We start from the raw sequence: 22030 nt of genomic DNA, 5'->3' as shown, positions 1-22030 counted from the left end.
TGTTGAATGCATTTTTCTTTGAAAACTATTGTTTTGTGGAACAGCGACTTAATAAAATGTTTGTTTTGGTGGGAGGAGAAAGGCAAGAACGAACCTCCATTCGGGAAGAAAACAGCCACTCTTTTTCCTGGAGGCAGAAAAAGGGGCGGGCGTCCCCGCTGTTAACTTCCAAATCCACCAGCGCAAGGTTGCTTTTTGCACACGCAGCGAGCCATCTTCTCCAGCCTTCCCGGCTGGTTCTGGAGCAATTGCTCCAGCAGGAACGAGTTAACCAGATAAGGCCCCGGAGCCCAGCTCCTCCCCGCGCGGCCAGGTGTTCCCACGCGTGGGACGCGCCGCGGCGGGACGGTGCGCCCCCGCCCGCTCCCGGGATGCGGTGCGAGCCGGGATCCTCCATCCCAGCCCCCTCCCTGGCGGCGTGAGGAGGAGGAGGAGGGTCGGCTGCAGCGCCTCCCCCCTTCCCCGCCTCCCTCCCTCCTCGCCGAGCGCAGCGCCCCGAGCATGGAGCCTGCCTGAGACGCTCCGTGCGCTCGGCAGCTGCTGCGGCGGCACAACATGGAGGCGGCGGCGGCCGCGCCGCTCCCGCTGCTGCTGCTGCTGCGGCTCCTCGCCGCCTCGGTGCTGCGCTGCGAGCCGGGCTCGGCCGGGGGTAAGCTCGTCGGGGCGTCGCGGGGCCCGGGCGGGCCGGGAGGCGAGCGCCGCTGTCCCTTTTGTTGTCGGACTTGGGCAAACTTTCCCCCGCGCTCCGCCGGGAGTGCGGCGGGGAGGGGCGGGAGCGGGGCCAGGCTCCCGCGGAGGCGCAGGACGCGCACATGGGCGAGACGGGCCGGGAGGCTGCCTGCGCCGGTTCCCCCCCAAAACTATTGCTCCTTGCTACTCTTTCCTGCAAAAAGGGTGCGCAGGAAAAGGAGGCCTCTCCTCCCTGTTCCCTCGGGACGTATCCCGCTTGGGGGCGAGGCGGTTTTCCCTCGGGGGTGGCTCAGGTAAACGCGCACAGCTGCAAAAAGAGAGACAAAAGTCGCCCACCCCCCTGCCCCCCCCGACTCCCGTCCTTCCGCGGTCCCGGGCAGGGATTTCTGTGGAGTTTGGAGGGGTCGGTGTCGGGTGTCGCTCAAACTCTTGGCCGGGCCGGGGAGGGGGTGGGGGGAAGGCGAGTTTGGTGTGCGTGCCCTGTGTTCCCCCCTCGCCCCGGCTCCGCTGCGGGCGGCGCTGCGGCGGCGGCACCGGGGCACCGGCCCGGTACCGCGGGCCGTGCCGGAGCTGCAGTCCGGGTGCCCCGTCCGGGCACGGAGCCTGCCCTCCGCTGTCCCTTGGCCGTCCCGTTTTGCAGTGAGTGTGCTAATGCTTTTAAATCAGAAATAAACGGAGGCGGTGCTGTGCCTGCAGCATCCGTGGGGAGCGGGACGGTGTCCGTTCCTCCGTTCCTCCTGCGTGCAGCTGCGCTCCCGACTTTGTCTCGCCCGGGACGGGGAGTTCGGGCTGCATGTGCACGACTTCTGTTTTTTTGCTGCTGCTTGTGGTCTGCCTGGATACATCACCCCGGTGCTTGAGCAAGCCGAAGCCTGGTTGTTGCGATTTCCTAGGTAGTTTAGAAAACTCGGCAGTGTGGCCAAGGCTGTCAGAACATCACCTCAGGGCCTCTTTTTATTAGGCCACCCACCTTTTCAAACCTCCTGTAATTATTAGGACTGTCATTTGGAGCAAGAGAACAGACCATATTCTGCTGGCATCATCATTCTATATTTTTAGTTGGAGCTCTGTGTGGGTGTGTATGATGTATTGCTTATTCTGTCTGGATTATATCAAAAAGATACCCTTCGTATCACAGGGTACACCTTCTCCATACACGCTGCCACAATCTTTTAAAAATGTTTCTGAAAACCTGAAATGTGGATTGTTCCTTTCTGAACACTTATGTTTGTGTAGAGTTGTTCACATTTCTGCTTCTCTGAATGAAGCTAATGTAGCTTTCGTGGGGGGGTGGAGGGTGGAAATTGACTTCTAGGGTTCTTGTATGAAGATGCCTTAACAGATTTCCTTACGTTCACTTAAAAGGTTTTTTAATAGAAAAATCCCTTTTAAAAAAAAGGGATAACTTTGCATTTGGAATTCTTAGGAAAATAAGAGTTCATTATAAAACTAAGGAGTAAGTTCTAACTTGGAGTTTGGTTTTCTTTCACCTTGTTTGAGAGACAGTGATTAATTTAATATTGTGTATGTTTGATATGAGCAGTCACCTTCCTTAACATGCATGGAAGAACTGGGCTGCAAATGTTCCATTTTTAATAATTAGTTAAGGAGTCTTAGTTACAGATCTTAATGACATTGCCTTTTTTCTGCCTATTTATTAGGAAGGTTTTGTTGTGTTGATCTGGACTGTACTTTTAAGGACACTTCATCTGTCCTTTTAGAAGGAGCATGGATGCACTGTGAGAGGCTCTCCGTGGATTTAATTCCCTTTCTGAGAATCCCTACTCTGTAAGGAGATGCCTGACTTTTAGCTATTAAAAGTATTTTGATGTGCTTATCTTACAAATATGTAAATGCATCTCTGCACGATTGGGGATCTGCTGGGAGCTTCTGCAGCGCTGCAGCTTCACTGAAGGTTTGGCATGTTGTAATAGATCTTGAATACTTTGGCTGTGAAATAATTTTGCTGTAGAGCTCTAAGTTCTTGCTCTGTATGTGGTGGTGTCAGGAGTGGTTTTATTTATGTGGCTTGAACTAATGATAAAACTGTTTTGGATATGGCTTGTACTTGACTAATTTCACTGTGAAAAGGCAAAATGATCGTTGCATTTGGTCCTTCCTTGAAGGGAGGAATTTCTTGCTCATGCAAAGTATTTAATGCTCTTTCATTTTTGTGAAAATACTGTAAGTTATGGATTCTTACTATTGCACAGTGGGTATTTCATGTGGGAGTCTTAAAATGTTCAAGTAAGTTGAGATAATTCTTGCTTAAGAGCTATCTCAAGCCAAAATTATTTTTAACTTAAACTCACAAATGCTTGCTTAACTGTGTCTTGTCATGCACTTGAATGTTTCCCAAAATAGTGAGATTGTATCTTAGTTTTCTTTAGTGTAACAACTATTTGCCTGATTCCTGCAAACGCAGGATACAGGGAGGTGAAGAGGGAAGTGTGATGGTTGCAAATATTTGAAACTAGGGATGGAGCACAAAATAAAAAATGCATTTGAGCACAACCAACCCTAAAATGACTTTTAATCCATACTGTTTACATGAGATAACCTGTAGTTAGAGAAACCTGTTGCTATGGTTAAATGTAGAAGGTAGCAGGAAAAATCACTTACTAATTTTATGACAGGGAAATGTGCTGTGTAGGAGTCCTCAAGTGCATTTCAGTGCCATTTCAGTCGGTCTGTCATTGATTTAGGGGGCTGGTTACTATTTTCCTAGTAACTATTACTAGTGTGATGTGAGGGTCTGTCACAAATTATGGTCATAAATCCTCTTGAAATAGTGAGGAAATAATGAAAGCTCAGGTTGACTGTGAAGTTTAAGTTCATACTTCCAAAGCACTGAGTCTTCCTTCTCCAGGGAAAGTTAAAGGGGTTTAACTGTCTTTAGGTATGGTATGTGAACTGATTTGTTACTATTTCATTTTAAATTAAATTATTTAGATTTATTTTAAAGCACACAGAGATGTTTTAAAATCACTCATACTATAGATGCCTGAAATACATAGGTCAGCATGACACACAAAGTCAGTACTTAGAAGAACATGAATGTATTTCATCTATACCCCAGCATAAGTTCCACCCTTGCCTCTTGCTGCTTTAGCTAAGAATTTTTATTTTAGTCGTTTATAATGTAGCTGTTGGTAAAACAGGCTATGGGTTTTGTCCCAGCTGCAAATTTTCTCAGTCCTGCATGTTTCTCAAATAAGGCAAGCCAAGGTAACTTTTTAGCAAACGGAGATTGTTTCTGGGAACTTGTTATCCTTTAGTGTTAGGGTAAGATTTGGCAGCGTAACAAGAAATAAAGGTTACAAAACCTCTCCTGGAATATAGACACACCTGACTCACTATATAAGACTGTCTACTGTGACTCTGCTTCTAGTTAAAAATTAACCAGCCCTGTACATTTCAAAGCAATTCTCTCTCTTTTTGTCACAACAGAAATAAATTTCACTTGGTGAATTTCAATTGGTGGTGCGCAGAAACAGCTATAATAGCAAGGTTAATTTCATGTTAGATCAGTATTTCTTGTAAACTTACTGCATTGTATGAAAGCAGCCTGCCATCTTGAGACTAAGGACTATAGTTAGGTTTCAATTCCTTCTAAGAATGAAGAAAACCAAAGTTGCCTACCATCTTTCTAAGAAATCCTCTTATTTTTTTCCTTATGTGTGTAACCCAAGGGCTATTAAACAGTCAAAATATTTGGGTTTTGTAAGTTCAGAATTTCTCTTTGGGTTTGATGTGGCTGGAAAAAACCCCACAGCACTGAGAACCCTTGAAAGAAATGGATGTTATTTTCTGCTCAAGACCTCTGTGGAGAACTCAAATAAGTACAAACCTGAGCTTCAGGGGAGGAATGGCAATAGGACAATCATCCCCCCAGGTTTGTGGCACAGGCCAGCAACAATGCAGCTCTACTGTGCACAGTGGAAAACAGCATTTTCCTCAGATTTTGGGGCTTGTGGATGTTCTCTTTTTTTTTGTGTTCTTTCTGACAGGCCATGTCTAACAACACTGCAAGTTCACTTAGGACAAGAGCAAAGAATTAAGATGATGGCTAGGGATGCTGGCTAGACAAACCCGTGTGCTGTTTGGACACTGAGGTCTTTCTGAAGAAGGCAAAGATGTGCCATCTCCTGATAGCTCACATCTGGGACTTCTAAACTGGAAAAAGTACTTCTGGAGAGTCCTACTGCCATTAAGTTAGGCTATGGAAAAGCTTATGATAGAGTCAAAGGATATTTTTAGCAACTCTTGAGATTTTGTGTGATGAAACAGTTGTGGTGAGAGCAGGAAAGAAAATGGGAACTATGTCCCACAAAGTATTGTTCAGTACAGTTGTTTGTTTGGAGCTTATGGGCCAACAATTCTTCTGGTTCCTTCTCTCAGAAAAATTGAATGTGGAACTTAGCAGTGTCTCATCTTTGTGGTTTCTGTTTACTAAAGATTGAAACTATCTGTTAAGCCACACAATTTGACTGAGAAGCTCCAAAGAGTGTAAGGAATGGGTGATGTGCTGGAAGGATGTTGAGGGTCTATGTAATAAACAGGATTTTTAATTTAGCTGTTCTTTCCTTTATTCTTGTTTGACTCACACTTTGCCTGCCAGCACAGACAGATGTAAGGTGTCATTTTGTATTGATGTTAAATCCATGGGCAGCTTTTGCAAGGATGCCAATAAATTGACACATGCTTCATTTAAATTGGTGTGTTTGCTCTGGATGATAAAAGTGTTAAAGCAATTGAAACTGCATTCAAACCAATAAATAATTTGTGGTGTGTTAGATTAACTTAATGGAAATAGCCTACTGGGAAAAGAGCTTGCTTGACTGTAAATCAGCTACAGAATTGTCTTCATTTCACAGTATGAAGGCTTTTTGCTATTGCAATAAACAGCACTAACAGCAGATGCAGCAGTAAGTTCTTGGTGAGATTGTCAGTGTTCTGAGAAGCTCAAATGCTGGCATGGGTGTTTAAAATGTGCCTATGTGCCTGGTTAATAATATAATAATTGTTTAATTCTGTTTGACACTTTTACTTTTTGAAATGCTGTATGTATTTTTAGCTAATTCTGAATGTTCTACAAGGGTGGCATCTGTTATTTATCTATTATGCATAAGGAAATTGAGCTTCCCCAGTTGAAGTTCACCTACTTGAAACAGTAACAAAAGTTGTCTTTGTTAAGGCAGGCAGAATTTTTGAACTCTGGTCTTCCTGTTGGGACTATAGATGTAAACCAGGTAATTGTTCAATAAATCAAGTGTGGTGTTCCCGAGCTGTCATGAAAGGTGATGCAACTGGAGAAATGAAGTTGCAAGTGTGTTGGGGTGTAACTCTCCCCTCTACTGTGGAAAGTAGAAAAATGGAAACTGTATTTCTGGTTTTTATTTGGTTACACAAAGGTCTTGATTTTTCTCATGAATTCTTGTTAAAGGGTGTATGGTGTTCTGTGAAAGTGCAGTGTTTTTAGTTTGGTAGTTCTGTCCTTACAGGACACCTGTTGGCCTGAGTTGTCTGAGAGGGAGATAAATGACTGAGTTACTTATCTTGACATCTCTTCATGTGGCTTAGAATTTGATAACATTTTGTAATAGTGATTCCAGAGGTTCTCTCTTGACCTTTCTTTAAATGCCATGACTGTACATTTTGTTTATTTCACCATGTTGTTGCATTAAATGTGATGAATGATACATTTTTTAATACAGGTTTTTGGAAGTGACTTGTTGCACATGATTGCTGACATGGTAAATTAACCCTGGGGGATTCTTGATCCTCAGCCTTCAAGAATTAGACTGGAGGTGGGAGGGGGCAGTCAGTAGAGACAGAAGCTTGACTCCTCCTTTCTGTGGTGTTTTCAAGAGTAAAGCAAGGCCAGAGAGTGTGAGGGAGTGTTGTGTGCTTTGTATTTCTGCTCCTCTGGGCTGATGAGGAGTAGCAGTGGATTGAATGAACCTGCCCAGTGAACTTCTTGGGAGTCAAATACTGTTACTGTAATGTGATTTTCTGGATGTTCTTTTTCTTTGCTGCTGTTCAGTGCTGGTTTTAACTAAAAAAAAAAAGTAGAGAATCTGAGAAGACTCAGATGATGAAAGTGTACAGTGTGGCTAAAATCTGTTGGTTGTTGTTACATCATTTGAGAATTTCTCTGGAATTCTGTATGTATTTATGGCTTAAGCCATATAGTCCAGGGCTTGAATTAGGCACAGATTATGCCTAACAGCTGTAATACACTTCAATCCTGTTCAATAACTTCAGCATGCTTTCTGTGGAAATTGTATTTCCAGTTTCATGGCTTTTTCCAGTCCTTGTACTATTTTTCATTACTTTTGCACAAGCACATTATTTTCTGTTCTTCTAGACTGAACTTGTAATAGCTGGGGTTAAGAAGGGGAAAAAAATCTTTAGAACACAAGAAATGTAATTAAATGGTGTGATCTGGTTTGATTTTTTTTCCTCGTTATCTCACAACATCATGCTGTAGAGTATGGCCATCAAGAAGGTCAAGTTGCTTCCTTTTGGGCTTGCTGTAGGAGATGAAATGCATTTTTAGTGGACTTTCTATGATGGTGGTGATCAGAACTACCTTGTTTGTCCTTAGTATGTGCTCCTGAAGCAAACAGCTGGGCTGTGCATGGGGTAGGTGAAGATTTCACAGGGATCCCACCATGATGCATCTCTGGGGGCTTTCTGGATTATGCCACCTGTATCTTGATTTCTTGTAGTTTTGATTTTTTCTCCTTGTTTCTCAGACTTCCTAAATAACACATCCTTTAAATCCGTTCTTTCAGGTAAGCCTGAAGGGTATTTTTTGTGACATTGAGTGAGTAGTTTGCCAGCAGCATTATTGTTATGAGGTTTTGCTGTTCCTTGCACCCACTGGGGTGCTTTGTCATGTTGTTTTCCTTCAGCCCATCATTTCTGGGGTGTTGTGAAAGCTGTGGCATGTTCCTGTGTAACCAGACTTTGTCTGAAGAGGCTGTTGGGTGTTGAAATCTGTGTGTCGAGTTTAAGAAAGTCTTGTAAGCTGATTTCTCTAGTTTTAGTTTTGGAAGTGGAGCATAAATGATACTCAAGGCGATGTGAAAGGCCTTATGTCTTTACTGTAATTATTATTGCTCAAGGGTTATTTTCAAATAACAAGGGACAGTTTCTGCAAGTTTTTGTGCAGATACACAAATAAGATTTTTTGGGGCAAAAAGTGATTGCTTTAAAAGGACAATTGCAAAGCTGCGGTATTTGGAAATGTTTCTGCTGCGTATTTGTCTTCACAATACTGTTTTCAGTTCTGTGGTGGTTTGACCTTGTCTGGATGCCAGGTGCTCACCAAAGCTGCTCTGTTTCCCCTTTTTGACTGGACAGGGGAGAGAAAGTTTAACAAAAGGCTCATGCGTGGAGGTAAAGACAGGCAGAGATCACTCACCAATTGCTGTTATGGGTAAAACAAACTCAGCTTGGGGAAATTAGTTGAATTTATTACCAATAAAATCAGAGTAGGATAATGAGAAGTAAAACAACATCTTAAAAATACCTGTCCCTCACCCCTACCTTCCTACCTGGCTTATTTAATTTTATTCCTGTTTTTCGCTGTCCTCACTGCCAGCAGTGCAGGAAGACAAGGAAAGAGGGCTGCAGTCAGTTCACCACATGTTATCTACACAATAACTTGTTTTTCCTTGTTAATTTCCCCGGGGACACTCCCACCATCACCCAGGGGCCTGGCCTTGGCCAGCAGTGGGTCCATGCTGGACCTGCCCGGCATTGGCTCTGTGGGACATGGGGAAACTTCCAGCAGCTTCTCACAGAAACCAGCCCTGTAGCCCCTTCTGTCACCAAAACATTGCCAACCCAGTACAGGCTCAGTCACTTAGACCAGTGTCTTGCTGCTGCCAGGAAAATATAGAAATAGGGCTATCTTTTTATCTGCTTTGCATTTTGTTATAGAGAAGGACAAAAAGCGAGAGTTTGCCTCTTGGATAATGGTTTGGTGATGACAGTGAACGACTCAAGGAAGAAAAGGAATGGGAGGTTGTGAGATTTATTGTCTGTAGTATAACTAGGCAATGTCTATATAACATACTTGGTATTCTTTCTTAGCCCTTGAAGCTAATACAAAAGTCAGTATGCTGTTTCTTGAACTTCTCAAAGCAGAAGAACTTAAAACCCAAACCCCTAATCCTTTGTTTTATAGAAGGTGTCACCTTTGGCCACTGAATCATAAATTACCCGGTGTTAGATGTGTATTGGTCCCTACTTACATTGTGCATATTGTTCCAAGAGCTTTGGAGGCTTTGTGTAACTAGTTATTTCAAATAAAGTATCACTTTTGTATTGTCTCCTTTAAGCAAGTTTACTCATGGCCACCAAGTTTCCTATTTTCTCTGTCACCTTTTGCTTTGTTTTCAGTTGTTGAAAACTTTCTGGTTTTAGAGAAAAAGCTCAGAATAGAGTTGCCGGCCCTATAGGAATTAATTTTGACACAAAATATTATATAAATGATACAAATAGTTTTGCTTTAGATTTTTTCCCTGATTTCCCTGCTTAAAATTCATCAGCTTGAAGTATGAGGTTTGTAAGCATCTATGTTTATTATTTCCAAAAATATTTTCCAAAATATTTTTCCAAAAGGGAAAATATTTTAACCTCAGAAATCTGTATTGCTGACTTACCTGGATGTGTCCATCCCAAAAGACATAAAAGTAAATTAAACTGCTGAGTTATTTGTGTTCCCAAGTGAGAGCTAAGAGGATGAAAATGCACATGGGTGGCATTTTCCACTTAGAAAGTCTGCCCAGCTGTGGATGATTAAAAAAAAAATCTGTACATTATCTTCATCTTCAAAAGCTGAGCAAAAGAAATGTGTAGTTAGGGGGAATTTTGGTCTGTCTGGGTTTTAACAGTATGTTTTTTACTGTCTGAATGTGGTAGACTATTACTTATGTTCTAAATCTCCAGTTTGCAGGTGTTCAGTGATAGAAAGGGCATACTCAGTTACACATCTGGACTTACTTAGGCAAGCTACATAGTGAGAGTAGGTAGGGTGTGGCTAAAGCAGGCAAAATTATTGTGGAGCCTCAATATATTGGAATTGAATCATTTGCAGTCCTTCCCTGCCCCCAAAAATGAATTTGGATTTTCATCTCATCTGGCCTATCTTCAACCCCCATCAGCCCTCCCATCCTGAACTACAAAACCCCTGACTCAATGTCACCTGTGGCTTTGGAATCTGCACAGAAGGAGGAGGTTTTCTATGATGCTGTTAAGAAGGTGCATTTTTCAATTGCAAAAGCACCTTTTGGTTCCTTCTGTTAGTCACCTTATGGCTACTAACAGAAGGAACCATCTTCTAAAGAGTGAGGAAATATTCCTTGAGGCTTTTTGAATAGAGTAACTGAGTTCTTAAGGGTTCTCATAACTTAGTTTCTGTGAACATTGTAGCTAATGCTAAAATTTGGAGGAATGCACAGATATCAGCAGAAATGTGTTGGATATACTTGCAGTGAATAAACCATGATCTGCAGGTGTTTGGTAAGAGTTGCAGACAGCTCGAGTGAGCTCTGTAGCTTGTGTGTAGCAACCAGACCATTCAGTTCTGCTGGAGCAGAGACAGAGTTGCTCCTAGTTCAGAAAAATGCTGATCTAGGCAGAAATAATCTTCTGCAAGGTCCTGGCTAGTTTATGGTGAAGTATTTACTCGGGGAAGGGTGTGAGACTTTGAGGGTACAGGGTGGTGGTGCTAGGGAGGTTTTCCTCATATGTCTGTGTGTGAGCATGTATGCAATAAGTATCTGTGTTCTCACATGCTTACACACTTGGTTAACCAGTTTCTCCTGCTCTGTTTTTTCCCCTTTCATTCTAATGGCTGTGTTATTGAATAACCTCCTGTTTCTGGAAAAAAAAAAATCTCCATAAGCCAGAAAACCACAACCACACTTGTTGTGTAGACTTGAATGCTTGATGTTAGCTGTTGATACAGAATTTTAAGGAGGAGAGTTTCACCGTTACCAAGTTTGGGACTGGAATTCAGTATACCTGGAGTTGGTTTTGGTGGCATTACCAGAGCATGCCCTGAAGTCTGTGAACTCTCAGCATTTTGTCTGACAACAGGCGAGTGATACTGAAATGGTCTCTGAATGCATCTTGGAGTGTTTTACACAAGAAGCACCTCAGAGTCATCTTCTCCTGTGCATATGGTTTTTAACTAACCATCTAGAAGTGTACCTGCTTTGTTTGACTCCATTGCAATGACTTTTGTTCCATTAGAGAGGCATGAAGCCTCAAACTAACAGGATGATAGGTGTAAAGTATTCCTTAAAAAGGCAGGGCAATGAATATTTATTCATCAAAATTTTATGCCTGATCAGTGTTCTGCACCTAAATATTTGACCTTGCATAACCACTTTCCCTCCCTTTTGCAGTCTTTATTTTACAATTTCTGCATACAGTGTCACTTTCTTATATTGGTAGTATTTCTTCTTGAAAGCTCTTCTAGGCAGAGATCTTGTATATTGTTCTTAGAACTTCTACTTGCTTCCTTTGTGTTGTTCCCCCCTTTCCCCCAACTGCGTGAAGAACCAAGGCTGCTAAAGGCTGAAATGTCTGTAGGTGAGTAATATTTATTACTCAGTGATCAAGAGAGCTCTTGGGAACTTGTTTAGGTTACTTCCCTAAGTAGGATGATAAGGCAGCATCATTGTATGAAAGGCAGAAAACCACACCCTAAGAAAAACAAAAAAGCAGCCCCAAACCACCCTTCTATTTCTGGCAGTTTGGAAAAGCTGCCTACTGTCCCTTTAGCCTGTGGCTCCAGTAACATTGTCTGCCCATGACAGAATTGGTAAAACTGGAGGAACTACAGCTGAATGTGTGTTTGAGGACTGCTGCTTTTCATTCAGTCTAGGGCACAATGGAGAGAGGATGAGCATGTGGAAATACTTTGCTTGTGGCCTCTGTCGATGTTATCTCTCAACTTGAATGGTCCAAATTAAGGTTTTCATTGTTACCTGCAAAAGATGTAAGTGATCTAGGATTCATTTACCTTGGGTATTACCCACCTTGACACATCTAGTCCTTCACCAACTTGTGACAGCAGTTAGTTCATGGAAAAGAACTAATTTGGTTGCTGATTCCCAGGTTGTGGAACTCCTGGCATGTGGAGATAGAGCACATCTGGTGCCGGTCCTCAGAGGCAGAACACAGCCAGCCCAGAACTTATTGCATGTGGGGAATGATGCAAGTGACTTGTTTTCTCTGAACAATGGCTATGGGATCTTTGTGAGTGTTGGCCTCTTGCCTGTTGGGTGTTTTGGTTTTGTTTTTTTGCTTTTTTTTCCTGAGGAAGTCTGTGTGCAATGAGGGAGGATGTGGACTACTGTAAGGTCTTGATACAGCTGACTTGGTCCTCCAAGCAGTCTTTGCTGCTTGACAATGGTGCTCTTATATATGCAAAATCCCTGCTTCTACCACTGTAGAAAAGACTTGGTAGCTACAGGTACAGGGGTCCTGTCTTTTGTGCTTTTCTGACTCCTGGGATTCTGTGCAGTCAGTGTTGCAGGGCCATAGCAGAAAGTTTTCTTTCTAGAGGGGATGTACTGAAGTGTTCAACTTTGAGGAACTTACTTGGGGCCTGTTAGAATCTCCCTCCTTGTACAGAGTACAAGGCTTTTGTAGGGTAACAAAACTTGCTTTGTTTGAGGTAGAATATGAATTCAAAATCTAACAGCTATTCCACAATTACTTCCCCTGGGCTGCTTGCATTTTGGAATGGTTTCACCACAAAGATTAGTTCTGGAATACTTTATTATGTTCTTATATTTGTCTTGGTCTTGGAACTCATTTCACACTGTGGGGATTGAGAGTGAGTTACAGGCTCATGTTACTGAATCTGAGCATCTGCTGGTCACAACTTGATGTAAACTGTTCCATTATCATGCTTGTTTATAACATGTCATATTTCCATTCACTTGTTCATAGCCTCTTAGGACCCTTTTGTCCACAAATGGTGGTTTCTGAGGGGGGAAGCCTTCAAAGAGTCTGTGGGAACACTTTGGGTCACATGGCAAGAAAATCCTTCAGACACATTTGGCCCTTGATTGCCAGTGAGGCAGAGGTGGGTGGGAGGACTTGTTTGAATGGACAACAGGAAAAATGTTGATTTGCTTGGGAAGCCACAGTGTAGGACAGGTCCACTCAACTGGTGTGTACTAGTGTGGGGTAGGAATTCTTTTTGTTACCTGTAAATTCTGCTGTTCTGTTTTTTAATTACTGTTAAATTCTCCAGGTGTTTAGATCCCTGACCTTTAGTTGTGAGGAAGCTGCTTTACATATTCTTTCCTGCTTATTTTGAATCTGTAGCAGCAGGTTTGTTTGGTTTTTTTGTTGTGTGGGTTGGTGGTTTTTGAGGTATTTTTTCGGTTGGGTAGATTTTTTTTTTTTTTTTATGAATAAAACCTTGGTCTCTGTTGGAAACTAAAATGATTCAGGTGTCTCTTTGCTGATGCACAAGTGCCATTGCTCTTGCAAACCCCTGTGTTGGCAGGAAGTGCTGAGTGGGTCAGTAAAGCTTCACAGCACTTGAGGGACAATGTCCCATTACTAATGAGAAGCTTTTGCATGGTTTCTCAAGTCTTGGGCATCAACTGAGATTGTGGGGAGGTTGCAGGGATAAAAATATAACTTTATAACTTGTCAGCTGCTGTGCTCTGAATTACAGCTGGATGCAGTGCTTTCCTCCTGTGCAACTTGTCTTCTGCTTTGTTGTGAGGCAGAAGCAGTACACCAAATTCTACAAAAACCTCCAATTTTCTCCAGGAACTAATTTTGATAAATTTTTTTTCTTTTTAAACTGAAATGCTTTGTATGCAAGAATAGAGCAGTCAAGGACACTGGGGGATGTTTAAATGTTATGTGCACACACTTAAAACTGCAAAAAGAAATTTTAGAACCAGTTTGTTATTCTAAAGTCTGAATTAATGTTGGCTGTTTATAAAAGGGAATGGACTTCACAGGGTTATTTTCATATTTAAACTTAGCAGGACACTAGGAACAGATTACTGTGAGTATTTGAGTAACTTGTGTTTGCTTAGTGTGCTTGGCAACATTTCTTTTAATGAAAGTTTAGCTTTTAAGCTATTCAAATTCAATTCCAAAACTTTGGCCTTCACCGGGAAGGTAAGGTGACTGGGAAGGAAAATCAGTGAAGGGTTTTTTTGTTTGGTTGGGGGTTTTTTTCGTTTGTTTTTTTGAGGGGGGGATTTTTTTTGCAGTTATTGATGTGTATGGTGTCAGTTAAGATCTGTCTTGTGTATGTGGCCAGAAGTGACTGTGTTTTATTATCTTTATTCAGAAAGACTTTGAAACATGGAATGTGAATTTATTCAAAGCCTTGTCATAAATATTGCTTAATCCTGAGAGGAAAATTTTGGCTGGGATGATCCCAAAAGGCTGACAAATAGATGAGTGTACAGCAGATAGGCAGGCAGAGGATGCTTTCTCCCACATTTGGCTGAGCACGTGCCAAGTGGATGGTCAGACTCTGCTGGATCCTACAGATCTCCCAACTTCAGCTCCACCTGTTGCACTGGCCAAGCAGTAATGGTTTCAAAATTCTTCCCAGTGTCTGAAGTGGTACAAAACTTCCTAGTTCTGACAGCTGCAAGTTCATGTTAAAAAAACAAGATTTCCTGAAACTCATCTATTGGCTACCTCAAAGCGCATCTCTCTATATCTTTGTAAGATTGGCACTACCAAAAAAGGCCTGAGTTTGATTTATTTGCAGTTTATTCTTTGGGGTTTAGTAATTTTTTTACTCTTCCCCAGAGGCTTATTTGACACAGAACATAACAACTGATCCCTTACTAATTCTAAATCCTGGAGAATAGTTGGGTGGGGGGGTTTTTCCCCTCTAATACAATATATAGGCACAGATCATGCAAGTGAACTTGCAACAATGGAATGCCATTCAGTGAATTTACTAATTTTATACATTTTAGAACCTACTGGGAACTTTTGGTAACTGATACTGTTACACTAACCCAGAAGGAGCTTGTTGGCAACCCCGGTGTAGATTAGGACAAGGCTGTGTTTCAAAGGGAGTGTTTTGCCCAGTGGTTTCAGTCGAAGCAGAATTCTGCTTCAATGCTCCTTCTAGTGACAGCACAAAAATGTGTGGCCATGTAGTAAACTAGGCCTGAAAGTAACCTGCTTAGTTATCTTCTGTTTTTCTTATCCTTACTCATTGTTTTAATTATTTTATTGTTTTAACTTCCTTCTATTCTTCTGACACCAGTCTCCCCCCTTCATCAAACATATTATTAATAAATCCCTGCATCAGAGAGGAAGGAGAAAGAGGGAGATTGATCAATGACATAGGCTAAAATGGGACTTAAATAAAATTTTCTCTAGTCTAATAAAACTGTGATACTGAAAGATCTAGGATTTCATGGGTCTAAGATATTCAGCTTTGAAGGAAGGACGATGCCACATGTTTCTATGCAATTCACATGTTGCACTGTGACGTTGGGGGTTCTTTTTTAAATAAAAAAAATCTAAGCTCTGTGTGTTATTTTTGCAAGTCTTTTAATTGTTTGTGCTGCACCTCATTAGTGACAAGAATAGCATCTTGGAGAATCTTCTGAGCAATGCAGAAATGGAGCATGTGTTCGCATTTATAGTGTGATGTGATGTGAAGGAGGGTTAATTGTATGGATTAACTGTTCTCTGGAGTAGATAGATGTTTTCTCCTTTGATGTTGTGGTGTCCTTGGACAATTAATGCATGAGCTGAAGTTTTTGGATTGACAATTTCGCCTTAAGTAGCCTTTAGAAATGTTTGGTATCATTTGATGTCAAGTCTTATTATCTCATTAGCATATATATATATATGTGTGTGTGTATGTATGTGTATATCTATATAAAAATGTCCTCTGCATTATGAGGTTTTATAAAGGAAACAACTTAATGCTATAATCAGTGGAACACATTCTTGAGAGGTTTTAGACGCCCTAACTTCCTCCAAGTAAAACTTAAGAAAGCTGATGTTTCTCATATGTTGATAATAACATTGGAAAAATAAAACATCTTCTCATTACGGAGCTTCTTGATGCACAACAGTGAATTGGTGATAATGACTTGTAGTTACTGGCCCTGGGTGGCTTTTATAAAGTGAGTTGGTGGTTTTGAATCTCCTTGCTGCAGAGGTGATAACATGTATGGCACAGCACTGCTGTACATGGCAGGTACTGGTCACAGCAAAGGAGACAAAACCCTCTGAATTGTCCTCAAAAGTGAGTTACTTCCTTCACCCAAGTGAAGTCTCTTGATATCAAGGGTGACCCATATTGCCCATAGTAATTAATAGAAGACTGGCACAAGTAGGGAGTTCTGGATTTTAGGTCCCCATTTTAAAGGAGAAAAAGTTTTAATTTTCATTTGCGTCTTAGTTCATTTCTGTACCAGATGAGCTTGATAAAAGGCTTTCCTATTTCCACTTGGTGCTACTATTGTTGCAATAGTACAGTATTTTCTGTAAGGACAAGGTGATGATTGCCTTAGCTGAGCAATTACTTAGTTACAGGAGCTACCTAAGTTTAGTATAGAAATGAAGGGCCACTGTGCTTTGAGTTAGTGTTTGTTTGGTGTGGCTTGGGGTGTTTTGTTGTTATTGGTTTTGTTGGTAGGTGATTTTTTTTTTTGCTATTTTTGAGAAGAAAGCAGATTTTCGTAAAAAGTGAATGCTTTTGTGGTCTAGTTGACATCTAGTTTTTATAGAAGGTAGGTATTTTCTCTAGGTTAACAATACTCTGGCTGTTCAGCTTTCTCTTTCAGAGAGTACATCAGAGGTCAGGTGAATGCAGACAACGTGTTGAATTTTCTTGCATTTCACAAATGAAATTCAAGGTGTCTTCTGTTTGCTTTTAATACTATTCACATAAGCCTTACATTTGGGGCTTAATATATTTTTAAGCAAATCTTCAATCTTCAGTATGTAGGGAAAAAAAAACCCCTTCCCTTTGCATGTAAATCTGTGGGTTAAATTTGGTTTATAAGCCCCTATTGTATTATAAGAGGGCAGATGTTTGTTTTGTATTTAGTCATTGTCATTCATACCTGGAGGGAGTTACTTAAATGCAAATGCTCATTTCTTGCATGCATTTCATGTTTATTAACAGTCTGCTGCACAGTCTTGGTTATAAAAAGTTAAAATGCAGTTGGTAGTTGACAGTGTGCTGGTGTCTGACATTTCTGGATTGGAAACATGATTTTAGGCTGTGGGTCACACATAGCTTTTTGGATTGACAGTTGTATTTTGTGGTGTTTTTAATAAGTAAAAGGATATGCACATGTTTAATAGGGAGGATGGGATCCAGGACATTTTAACTCCGAAACAGTCTGCAACAGCTGGAAATAGGAGAGGTGTAAAACTGGTTGTAAGAAGCTTACTGTGCTAAAAGGCTTTCACCAGACAGAGGACAAGGCACTGCTCCTGAGTCCAGCTGTGTGCTCAGTGCTGGGCAGAGCATTGCAGTGGTGTGTTAGGTGTGTTCTGCCTCAGACTCCCAATCTGCTGTCTGAAGGACTCTGCAGTAGTTGTTAGTTTGTCTCAACTGTTGTGTGTGGTTGAAATAGTTGTTTGGAATAGCATTCTCTGAAATGCCCTGGATGTTTTCCAGACACCAAGAGAGAAATGTTCCTGCTGTGAAAGTCCTGGGTCATGTCTTCATTGCTGAAACAGGTGTTATTACTACACTGATACTGCAATCTTGATGTGAAATTCCTATAGAGTCAGTGGAATTCTGTGCAGCTGATGAAATCTTGGGTGAGGAGTGAAATAATGCCGCTGACTTTTTACTTGATGTAAAATTTCCAGTTCTCCTCAGGTACCTTTCTGTTAAAATAGCTATGTCAATGGAAAATTTCCATCTTTCTCTTTAGCAATGAAGGCACAGCCAAGAGTGGAAATGAAGGGTGGAAAAAGGCAATATGGTGCATGAAACAGGATGATCAGATCACTCATGACCATACATTGCTGGAGTTAGTTTTGTTATAGTATAAAAAAATGCATTTCTGCCCTCCATGATACTGCTTCCTTGTGTAATGCTAACAGGCTTGTGCCCTTCCTTCTGCAGAAATCCTGTTGTTGTTTATCAGAAATCCTGTTTCTTATTTGCAGTACACCTTGTCTAGCCTGTAAAGGAGTGGGAGATTTGGGGTGGCTGAGATCATTCCTAAACCATAGTAAAATCTATGCCTTTTTTACAAAAAGAATTGCAAGGTAGCCTGAGGTATGAAAAAATATGTTACTCTGCCTGGAGAAAAACCACTGGCTACGGTTCTACTGTGGTCCTGATTAGCATGCTGGGCTCTTGCCTTGGATGTGCTGTGGACTGCATGACCCTTAATCCTGGTCCTCTGTGGGTTTCCTTTCATTCTTTGCCTTGTGTTTCTAGACAGCAGGTTTGTCAGCTGTGACAGTCCTTCCCAGTGTGTCCACCCTGAGTCTTTCAGGGTGCAAATCACAATTCTGGCTTGTAGGTGTCTCCCTAGTATGAATGACCACAGTTCATGTTGTGTAAAGTTTGTTGTTTCCTTTTTTTCCCCACCTTGTTTCTCTGCAGGAACAAATTTTACTTTATTCTGATCCCCCCTTCCCCTGCTTTATAATGAATTTCAGGTTTTTTTAGACATTCATTTCCTTTCTTGTTTGGGAAAGGCAGATATGTGTTGGGTTAAAACAATAATTAGGCTTGGCTGTTTATACAGGTGGGGAAATCATGTAGAAGGAAAAGGAAGAATTAAGTATTGAAATTATCTGTGAAGAAAGCAATAATTTTTTTCTTTTTATTTCATAGCTCTTTTTGCAGTTAACCTGAAGTTAAAGTGCACCATGCTTTTCTGGTACCTCTCCTACCTTGTGTTTCTGTAATATGAGAGTATTCTACAACATTGTGGCAGCTTCTCTTGCCTCTGCAGGGCAGACAGTTAATTTCTTATGCCACTTAGATATTATTGAGACTCACATGAAAATTTCAATAGGCAAATAAGGCTAACTTGAAAATAGTTTGTTGTAGCTCTACATGGAGATATTTAAAAATCTTTACCATGGGAGTTTGTGCCTTTAGCATGGCTAGGTTTATGTCTAAAGCATAGCAGACCTGTGCATACCAATGTATTCTTTTTTTTTTTTTTTTTAAGCACAAAACCTCTTCTAAAGCTCCTTTCCCTGAGCACTGTGTGGACAAGACAGGAGAAGGTGCTCTGCAGGTCTGTCTGCAGCTGAGCTGGGCGAAGAAGTTGCCTTATTGCTTTTTATAAAATCTATATGCCTTTTAAAACCAAGATCCTTTTGACAGGATCAGCTCAAGGAAAGCAACTGTGTGTGCAGTCAAATGGGCAGATTTCAGAGCACCAAGACATCTGTGGCCTGGTGGGAGTCTGGGGGATGGGGAGTAACATGCCCCTGGGGAGGGGCAGGAATGGGTGGCCAGTTCAATCAGACAGCAGAACAAAACCCATCTGACCCAGGCAATGCAAAGGGCATATTTAAATCAAGAACCCTCCTAACACAGTGTAGCTGCAGTTTGATTTGCACAGTTTCTGGGTTTTTGCAGTTTTACAGTCTTGTCTTGGGGCACCATGCCAGTACTTCTTTAATATTGTTTTTAGTCTTTTTTTTGTGTTCTTCATCCTTGATTATACACCACAGTATCAACAGATGCACATCACACAATTCTGCAGACATCAAGGAGAGTGACCAGTTGATAATCTTGAGATGATACAGAACAGTAATTAGCTGTAAAAACAACAAAACAAAAATCTTAAACAGCTCTTGTGTAACTTACCTTTTAAAGCCCCAAATTTCCATTGCCTCTCAGGTTTTCTTAATTTTAAAATAATTATCTAGACTCGAAACCTTTTCCAAAGTCCAAATGAGGTATTCTGGGGCTGAATTCTAAAATGTGTTTCCTGTCTTGCACATGCGAACTACCTGTCTATAAATTTAGGTACAGAACTAATGCAGTCTGCTTTCTTTTGAATATTATCAACACTTCTCGAAATGTGGAAGCTCTTTTATTCTGGAGGATTGGAGCTGACAACTGTATTTTCTGGAAATGTCCTTAAATTCTATGTTGTGGAGAGACAAATAACATAGATGATTATTTTATGTTTCTTCAGCTAAGCTACCAGAAGATCTTTTTTGTAGTTCCACAAACACTGCAGAAAACTTGCATGACAAATACTGACCTTAAAAAGATAAAAGGAGCCATAAGGAATTGATTTGGTTGCATCAATGTTCTTGGCTAAAGCAGAGTCATCTTCTGCAAGGAGTGATCTGCAAAGCTTGGAACAGGTTGTTCTGTTTGTTTGCTGCCTTCAAGGTGGTAAATTAGGTATTACCAGTGATATAAGTACAAGCACAAGGTTACAGATTTCATTATCTGAAATAACCTTTTTCACCTCATCCACTTTTTTCCTCCTTCCTAACAAGCTCTCACAAAACCTAAATCTTGAATATTTGACTGGAATGTAGTCTGCACAAAATACAGAAGTTGTGTCTACAACTTGGCACTGAAAACTTCTCTTAACTTTACACCCTCTAAAGCTCAGTATCATGTAGCAGGTTCCATTTAACAAGGTGGTTTTATTTGGGAATATTCTCAACTGTTAGAAGAAAACCATGACAAATTGTGGAACCTGCATTTGAGACATGACTGCATTTTTGTTCCAATGAGTAACATTTGTCAGCAGCTGAATCCAGCACATGCTATTTCTGAGTCTCTTTTTCTGCAATTTGCAAATACAGTACATATTGTACCTTTTGTGGAAATAGAAATAAAATATCTTTTTTTTTTCCCGGTTTTTTAAAGATTTGTGTTTTTTGGAGTTAACATCTGGAACTGGAACTAAAAATTGGAAACAATTCAGATCAGAAACAAGCATACCTTTGTCAAGCCTGTATTTGTTTAAGTCCTGGATAAAATTTGCAAGCCAAATTTTCCAAATTATGTAGAACCACTATTTTATCCATTAAAAGTTTGGAACCCTCATCACTGTGTAATCTACTATTATTGGCCAGACAGCTGTCTGCCAAACCAAGGAGGAATACTGAAAAAGAAAAAACAACAGAAAAGAACCTTGCTCCTACTGACATCCAGAATCTAAAAAGGGGACACTGCAGGGTTTTTTTCCATTCATGGATTGACCTGAACTGTTGTTCCCAGAAAAAGTCATGTTTAGATGTTCAAGGAAGTCACCCTTTTGTCCGCATTCTTCTAAACCAGTTTATGCAGAACTAGGACAAATCTTCAGTTTCCTCTGCAGTTTTAAAATTGTGGAGCATATCATGGGGGTAGGGGGAAATCCACGCCTATTGCATTTAGAATAACAACAGGAAAATTGTTGCCATGTACTCTGCATCACAGAATGTGAAACATCCGAGTATATTTTTTTTCCTGTCACATCCCCCAACCCTATTTTTAAGCACTGCCTTCGGCACTTACCCATTTTGGAAAGCCCAACAGCGGTATCGTGTAAGAGACTGCTTCAGTGCCACTTCTGCTTATTCTAAAATGAGAAAATACCAGAAATCTCAATGGACAGGCTGTATCCCACTTTTGTGGGTACAAGCAGAGTGCCATATTAATTCTCACAAAGAAAACTGTCATGTGTCCTGTGTGGAATATGGTGAACGTTGTTATGGAGCTATTGTTGGCAAAGCTAATGGCATTAAGCAAAATGCAGGTTTGTACTTTAAACAATCCTTAATCAAAATGTGAAACCTCACTGACAAAACAATGAACCTGCTGTTGAGGTGAACGTGCCTGTGATAAGAATCTCTCTTTCTATGATGATAGCTTCTCAGTGACTTGCTGAGTGATTTGCCTCAGAACATGGTTGTCAGAGACTTCTGAACTGAGCTTCTGGCAGAGGTAGGGGCACTGTGGGCTTTTGCATGAGAAACACTATAAAGCAATACTCCTCTTCCTTCAATGTAAGTAATTTGTCATTAAAGGTTAACCATACCATTAGTTTTTTTCGCCCAGGGTTGTAAACTGTAAATGCTCACAGCATCTTCCACTCTTAGGGGCAGCAGCACATAGACCATAGCATTGCACAGCTGCAGGAGGTGAACATCCAGAGCAGTACTCTGTGATGGCTCTGCAGACGTTGCTTGGTACATCTTGAAATAGCAGGTGGTGTGTGGGAACTGTGGCAGCCTTCCTTGTGCCACCCTGTTCTTTATTTAACACCGAGGAGGGCTGGAGGCTGGCTGTGGTGCCAGTGGATCACCCATGTGTGTGCAATGGGTCTCTGCTTTCCAGTTCCTCTGTTTC

General features: G+C 41.3%; 1 protein-coding gene across 1 annotated transcript in view; it reads left to right on the top strand.

Moving 5' to 3' along the window:
* The first annotated feature begins 454 nt into the window (after positions 1–454).
* The window catches only part of LRP5 (LDL receptor related protein 5), a 134178-nt gene continuing 112602 nt past the window's right edge, over positions 455–22030 (top strand). Inside the window, exon 1 of the mRNA XM_064425073.1 lies at positions 455–649. Coding sequence (XP_064281143.1) covers positions 556–649 — 94 coding nt within the window. The 5' untranslated portion in view covers positions 455–555. The remainder of the gene's footprint in view (positions 650–22030) is intronic.

This window comes from Passer domesticus, chromosome 6, assembly GCF_036417665.1.
Source record: "Passer domesticus isolate bPasDom1 chromosome 6, bPasDom1.hap1, whole genome shotgun sequence".
Classification (NCBI taxonomy): Eukaryota; Metazoa; Chordata; class Aves; order Passeriformes; family Passeridae; genus Passer; species Passer domesticus.
This window is presented reverse-complemented; position numbering and strand designations above follow the sequence as displayed.